The sequence below is a fragment of the Aethina tumida genome, chromosome 7 (genome assembly GCF_024364675.1).
Source record: "Aethina tumida isolate Nest 87 chromosome 7, icAetTumi1.1, whole genome shotgun sequence".
Taxonomy (NCBI): Eukaryota; Metazoa; Arthropoda; class Insecta; order Coleoptera; family Nitidulidae; genus Aethina; species Aethina tumida.
In genome coordinates this window covers 8,747,093-8,754,489 of record NC_065441.1, presented here as the reverse complement: position 1 = coordinate 8,754,489, position 7,397 = coordinate 8,747,093, and the positions used below count along the sequence as shown (strand labels likewise).

At 33.6% G+C, this 7,397-nt stretch overlaps 3 protein-coding genes across 4 annotated transcripts; 1 reads left to right on the top strand and 2 right to left on the bottom strand.

The window, feature by feature from the left end:
• Nucleotides 1-214: 214 nt before the first annotated feature.
• Nucleotides 215-1,636, bottom strand: LOC109597713 (uncharacterized). Of its 2 annotated transcripts, XM_049969541.1 has the most exons (3): nt 1,545-1,636; nt 1,392-1,445; nt 215-1,342 (listed from the first exon to the last, which is right to left on the bottom strand). In XM_049969541.1, exons 2-3 carry the CDS (start codon nt 1,402-1,404, stop codon nt 312-314), a joined length of 1,044 nt encoding a protein of 347 aa, XP_049825498.1. In that variant the 5' UTR covers nt 1,405-1,445; nt 1,545-1,636; the 3' UTR covers nt 215-311. The 2 variants fall into 2 exon arrangements, with proteins under 2 accessions (XP_049825498.1, XP_019869021.2); XM_020013462.2 differs by lacking the exon at nt 1,545-1,636 and having other exon boundaries at nt 1,392-1,532.
• A 182-nt stretch (nt 1,637-1,818) lies between these two features.
• On the top strand, nt 1,819-5,750 carry LOC109597672 (protein lethal(2)denticleless). The gene is made up of 3 exons (XM_020013419.2): nt 1,819-1,959; nt 2,015-2,443; nt 3,278-5,750. Exons 1-3 carry the CDS (start codon nt 1,911-1,913, stop codon nt 4,681-4,683), a joined length of 1,884 nt encoding a protein of 627 aa, XP_019868978.1. The 5' UTR covers nt 1,819-1,910; the 3' UTR covers nt 4,684-5,750.
• A 35-nt stretch (nt 5,751-5,785) lies between these two features.
• On the bottom strand, nt 5,786-7,260 carry LOC109598546 (acylglycerol kinase, mitochondrial). Its single transcript, XM_020014460.2, has 3 exons — nt 7,086-7,260; nt 6,688-7,034; nt 5,786-6,633 (listed from the first exon to the last, which is right to left on the bottom strand). The coding sequence occupies exons 1-3, from the start codon at nt 7,193-7,195 to the stop codon at nt 5,807-5,809; spliced, it is 1,284 nt and encodes a 427-aa protein (XP_019870019.1). The 5' UTR covers nt 7,196-7,260; the 3' UTR covers nt 5,786-5,806.
• Between the last annotated feature and the right edge of the window lie 137 nt (nt 7,261-7,397).

The following is a 7,397-nucleotide window of genomic DNA, read 5'->3' as shown; positions in this document are numbered from 1 at the left end:
TTGTTGATATAATTAATATTTTGTGTGAATTATCAATAGTCAGTCCTGTAATTTAAAATAAAACTATTAAGTAACACATAGTTAAATTCTCATATGAATATTCAGACTGTACAAATAACAATGAAGAAGATACGGTTTCAAAATGTTTAATATGTTCCTAATAATAAACAATGAAATTTTGTGCTTAAAAAATAACAATATAAAATAATGCACGTTTCACATTAAACATTTATTATTATCAAATCATAAAATTTATATAAATTTCACATTAAACAAAAAAAATAAAATTTTATTAAGTAGAAAGAAATGGGCTAATTGTTCTCTTTTAGCCCCATTCGAACTGCTTTCATCGCATGTAATACATCAAATTTACCAAAACGAAGGCGCATGACTTTATATGTTCTTCGAATTCGATTCTTTGTTGATTCCTTAGGGTCCACCTCATACTTCTCATAAAGTACTTTCATATCCTTCCTTACTGCGGCCTCACATTGTTCATAAATATCACTCAGATTGTCTGCATAGATAATGTCATAAAGGCGCTTAATATAATGCTTTCGGATATTTCTTGGAAAATGTTTATTTATTTTCCGAATTTCAGTGTTGCAGCACCTTTTCCAATGGTCTCTCTTCTCATCCTGACACAAAACATAGTCTATGTCTTTATTAATGAGCACATCAGTGAGATTACTATGAATTGTATTTGTTACAAAAGAATGGATATTCCAGATTTCCTCTTTAGTCATCCAGATATTTTTGTCACTTGTATACTTGTCTACAATTGCTTTAATGCTTGGATCATACACTGATTGAGAGGATTGTGCTGAATGATCATTACCGTCCAGTTTATCCATTATAGATGTAGTTTCTGTCATTTCACTAAGATCAGTCAATATATTACAATGTTCAAAATCATTTGGGACATGTGAATCAGGATTTTTATTATATGGGGTTGAATCAACATGTTTAGAAGGAGATATGAGAAAAGAAAATGATTCAATACCTGTAGTCGATTGATCTGGTGAACTAATCTGAGGCGATTTCAATTTTTCTGAAGCCTTCTTTGGAGTATGAGGAGGTGAAAGTGGTTTATTAGAAATAGAAATTGATTGACAATTTGAATTTGAGTGACATTGGCTTTTCTCACCTGAGTTATTTGCATGAAGAGATTTTACTTCAGCTTTTTTATCTTGTATCTTGATTTTCTCATGCAAATTATCTTTTTCTAATATATCCTCGGTCAAGCTTGAAATGGTGGTTGCTTCTGATATAAATTTGCTCCTTAATTCATACTTTGTTGTCATGTAGAGTAGAAATTTGTCCCAGCGGGTTTTAGTGTTTTCTAAATATACATAATTAATAATTATTAATTATATTTATATTGTAAATACCTTCTTCAGCCATTTTATTAATTGGACTTAGATTAATAGACTAACGAAACAACACTAAAACAATTTAAAACCTAAATAATCTATGGTTACTAACATGTAAAAAAGTTTTAAAACAAACTCATTTTAAATTTAAAGCAATGATGCCAGACCTACTTGTTTTGTTATCAAATTTGTAAAAACATATTAATTTTATTGTTTAATATGTTTTTAACTTAAATTATTCGATCATCTCAACATGTTTGATATGTATAATTTAAACCATAATTTTTAAAACGTAAATATAAATATTAGAACACACCAAAATTATTTAATCTGGCATCATCGTAAATAAATCCCTCATTTGGATCAGTTATACCAACTTACTTTCTAGAATATATGTCTATCCTCTTTTAACACATCTTGATCCGTATTTAAAAAAAGATAGTTGCTTTGTTTGTGTCACGCAGATTGTATGTTACTGAGATGTGAAATTTAACGTTTTCCCGCTTTTCTTCTATAGTCAAGCAAAATCCGCCAAAAATGTTAGACAATCACACAAAACTATTGTATAATCAACAGGCAGGATACGGTAAGTGAGTAGATAATTCGAAAGAACCGACCCCAAACCTGAATTTCGGTTACAGCAAAATGGAACGATTACGGCGTTATTATGTCGCGTTATTTGTGCAAAAAGGAGAATGCATACACCCAACTGTTGGACACCGGCGAAAACGACGAATTGACAAGGGACACGCCGATATTTGCATGTAAATTCGCGCTGCAGCCGACAAATGAACATTATTTGGCTTTGGCAAATGAAGATGGCAAACTTGCCATTCACAACGTCCAGGACAACAGCAGGTACGGGGCGCAGATCCACCACAATGCGATTTTCGATCTGGCTTGGATGTTTGACCAGATGAAGTTGGTGACTGCAGGTGGGGATCATGCTGCCAGATTGATCGACATAGGCAATGGAGAGGTTAGAGAGGAGACTGTATTTTATGGACACACCAGATCAGTGAAGACTGTTACATTTAAGAAGGGAGATTCCAGTGTTTTTGCTACAGGTGGTAAGTGAAATGTCATTTGTTTTTAGTATGTAGGTTATTTTTACTTTTTGACTTGAATATTTGTTTACTGTTTTTATGTTTACAAACAAAATTCATTCAGATTTAAATTATATATATACCTAATAACATATAATTCATAATATATTTAAAATTTAGTTTAATTGCAAAAGCTAATTGAACAAAATTAAATTTATTAAAGAATTCAAATCAAAACATGCAATTAATTAATGGACAGTTGTCTTTAATGTTCATTTTAAGTAACATCACAAAAACAATGGGGAGCAGACAAATAGTACAAAATCTAAAATTAAACATTTTATAAAATTTATCCAGTAAGTATACTAAACATATTTAAACTTTTTGCAAATAATATGCTGAAATAATAATTAAGATGACATATTAAGGCCTAAATGTTGCTGACAGCCAAAAAAATGCTCCTGAAAAATGATTTACAATGTTATTAACAACATGCTCATTTGAAATAACATTCAACCAAGACAGTAGCCCAAATCAATTCTTGTCTACTAGACAAATAAAAAAATGAATTGAGTCACAATTTCTGTGTGTTTAGTAGAGAAATTAAATATCAAATGAATGAATAAAACTAGAAAGGATGTATTTCAGTAAAGAAACCATTGGCATCAAAAAAAAAATATTCATCAAGGCTAATTTTTATTATAATGATCTGAAGTAAGCGCCCAAATTTATTAAAAACTTGTGGAATGAGATAGAGTCTCAATTAATCCCACAAAACCATCAAATTTAAATGAATTGCGATTGTTAATTGAATTTTACTTGTAATTGTAATCTAATATGTTATCTCATTTTTTGTAGGCCGGGACGGACAAATAATCCTGTGGGACACCCGAATGGTGCAGTCGAGTTTGATAGGCAAACCGGACCACGCCATTCAGAACTCGCACATGAGTAGGAACTACACGCCCAGCAAACGTAAAAAGTGGACGCCAACGACGTCCGGCGTGAAGTCCGTTACCGGTCTCGTGTTCCAGGACGACAACACACTGATCTCTTGCGGCGCAGGCGACGGTGTGATAAAAGCGTGGGATCTGAGAAGGCACTACAACGTCTACAAAAACAATCCGACGCCGAAGTTCGTCATACCTTACTCGGGTAACACTTCGAAGAACGGGTTCAGTAGTCTGGTCGTTAACGAGGAGGGAACTAAATTGTACGCCAATTGTCTAGATAATTGTATATATTGTTATAATGTTAGCACATACTGTACTGAACCCTTGATGATTTACAATGGTCATCAAAACAGTAGCTTTTATATAAAATCGTGTTTGTCCAAAGATGGGGAGTATTTGATAAGCGGCAGTAGCGATGAAAACGCGTACATCTGGTCGACGAAACGGTCCAATCCCATGGTCAAACTCGTAGGACACAACGCCGAAGTCACATGCGTTGCCTGGTGTCATTTGGACAACACTCTTGTCACATGTTCAGACGACATGACCCATAAACTGTGGACCGTGGGCAACGAAGAGAAACCCGACGATTGGGCAATAAACGGATGCGGCCAAGCGGAAGTTGTCCCCAGATTCTTGAGAGCTCCAGATAAAGATCCTCTGAAACGTTTACCGGTTATTCTGGAGGACACTCCTAAAAAATTAGCGGTGGAATGCGGAAGATGTAACAGCTTAATTAACAGCAAGGGATCGTGTGAAAATTGCAGAACGAACCGAAAACGTCGCAATTCTGAGGAACTCCACTCCGAAAATAAAACGACCGTTAGCGAGTTTGGACCGAAACGATTGTTCACTGGACAAGCTATGCAGTCCAACCAACTTTTGGCCACCAGTTTGGATGAAGAAACTGAAACGAAAGTGGCGGATGAAATAAAGGAGTGTAACTCCCCTACCACCAGCAGCTACCAAGACCTCGACTACGCGCCTCCATCCCCCACAATTAATCTCCCCAATTTCGTGAAGGATGGATTGGCGCCTCACATTAACTATTCCCCACCGAAAAAGCGGAATCAGGACTGGTTAACGCGGTTGAGAATTGAGCGTAAATTCAAAAGGGAAATGCAGGAGAAGGCGATGGAAAATTGTCCTTCTCCTAAAATTCCGAGAGTGGACACTACCCCCAGCAGACGAACGTCCTCCACTAAAAGCCCGTTGTTACGGTTCTTTAAGGTAACGAACATAAAACCTGATGGTTTGTGTCCTTCAAAAGTACATTCATGTGATAATTATATCTCAAGTCCCAGCCACTAATTGTGATTTAAAGTATATATTTTGTTTTATGAGCAATTTTACAATATTTAGATTTTCTGGAAATAATAATTTTATAATCTCTAAAAAGGTTTGTAGATTGCAATAAAAATAGTACACATAAATTACCATAAGAATAAAGTGTGCGGTAATCTATTTTCAGTGAAGTCACATCCACTTAAAACCTAATATAGTTTTAACAGAGATGTTAAAAGAGAGAGACAATAACATTAGTGGACAAGTGTGCAGTAGAGGCACACTTTTTCAGCCTGATATTATTGTGCTTCTCTTTTAATATCCCTGATAACACTATTATTGTGAATTTAATACATTTTTGGAAGAATTAAGTAAAAATTTACTATGCTTAAACAATTCATGATTCATTTTTCGTAAGAATTCAAATTTTATTTTCATTGTACAATCTTTTTAGAGATATTGGATGTTTAGAACCTCGTGTACAGCGAAAGTTATATATTCTCTAGAAATCTAGATCCCTCTAACTGGAAAACAAATTAACAACAAACTTTACTCTTGCCAATTCTACGGCAGTTTTCTTATCAGATGTTGTGAATAATAATAACATTTATAAGTTCAAATTTGATATACCTCTAAATAATTTACTTATATTGCATATTCTCCAGAATAGAAGCAAAAATTCAATGTCAATAATGAGTTACTACTATTCACACATTAGAAATGAACTCCTGATGGAAGTTTTATAATGCTTTATTAGATGTAGATCTCTATAGTTTCTAATTTTGTATAAGTTTTATAAAATTGTATATATCTATTTATTCCATGACTGAGTATGTGTTAAGTATATTTTAGTTGAATTTAAGACATTTAAAATAAACATGTTAAAAAAAATTTATGTATTATTTTTTTATATACTAAAAATACTGAATTTGTTTTCCAAACCTAACTGGACATACTTAATTGTAAAATATTTTTTAGTTCAAACAAATATTTTGGGTATTGGAATCCAGTTCAAGAAATACAGCTGCTATAATTATGACCACTGTTGTATATAATTTGTTTAGATGTCAATTTACTGAAGCCTATATCTTTAATATGAATAGAAGTTAAAATATCAAAAATAAAACAGTTTTAATAAAATAACTCTTTACTATGCCATTTCTTTTCTACAGAACATGTTTATAACTTTTGGTAATAATGTAATTTTAATTGGTTTAACTTCATAATTTTCATTGTCAATAGAAAACCATTTCTCATCATCATCATTTGACACGACTTCTGGGTTAATTTCAATTGTTTTTGCTTCAATAACTTCCTGTATAATTCTTCCCTTGCCATTTTCATGACCCCAACCCTGTTTGACAAAAGATAAATATTCGGGGGCGTCGGGACCAATGTTTAATTGCAATTTTGGAATTCGTGGATCACTTAAATTACTGGGAATTGCATTTGAAGTTAAAAGAGCTAGATCTGAAGTAGAAATTTTCTTTTCATGCACTTCTTCACATGCGGGATTGTCTACAGCTAAGTATTTTGCATTGGGATCTGCCTCCCTTTGGAATTTCTGGTACCATTTCTTAGGCTGATCATTTTTAACTTGTACACAATGTTTGCAACCTTCACAGGGTACACTATAATTCACTTGTGCTGCACAATTCCATGACAAACTATTTTTGTACCCGTTAAATAAATAAGTAACGTAATTCCTGAGTTTACCAAAGTACCAGTACTTCTCTTTCTTTACTTCTGCATCCCTAAATGCACCCCATTTTATACTGTTTAAGGCATACACTGGTTTACCAACTTTTTCTCCTGTTGAATTGTCAAAAACTTCTATTTTCATAACATCTACTGGCTTCACTACTTCTTCAATTACAGCCATTGTGGCTTCAGCTATTCTTTTTACATTTTCAAGTTTTGGTCCCACAGGAAACAGTGATTTTGCAACTGAATTGGTACCTCCAAGTGGTAAAATACCTATAATTTTTATATTAACTTTAAGATAACACTTATGATGAAAAATATACAAACCAATTGGTACCAAATTAGAAGTGTTCTCTTGTGTTCTTCGAAGTAAACCTGTCACAATTTCTGATAGAGTCCCATCACCACCAGCCACAACAACAGCATCTGTTGTTTTCAGATCTTGCATCAGGTCCCTGGCATGGCCTTCAGATTCAGTTTTTATCACATCCACAGCAATACCAGCTAAATGCAACAATGGAGCACAGTAGTTTTTAAAGTCGTCCGAAGCACTTCGTTTATTTGCATTTGGATTTAGTACAATTGTAATGTGACGCGGATTGACGTGAAGTGGAATTGGTTGTCGTCCGTACTGAGCAGCCTTTTCGCAATATACAGTCATTAAGTTTTTGGTTCTGTAAAATTGGAACATGCGAAAACATACAAGTATTAGGTTAGGTTCTTACTCGACATAGTTTTTTCCGTAACTAACGGCGTAATAAAAGCATACAGCACCGAATGTGGACTTCTTCCAATGTGTTCTGACGGTTTTTATGGATTTTACGACAAATGCCATTTTGAAATAATGAAATTTTCCCGACTTTTTATATTTACATTGCGAACTGTCAAATGAGTTATTGGAACTAATCCTAATCTGACGAAACTGTCATTCACAGAACACCTACCCAAAAATGCCTTCGAAGTGTAATATTGTTTTTATAAGTAAAATTTTAAAGTATGAAGTTCCACGTTCTTTATATTGAATGATAAAAATCATT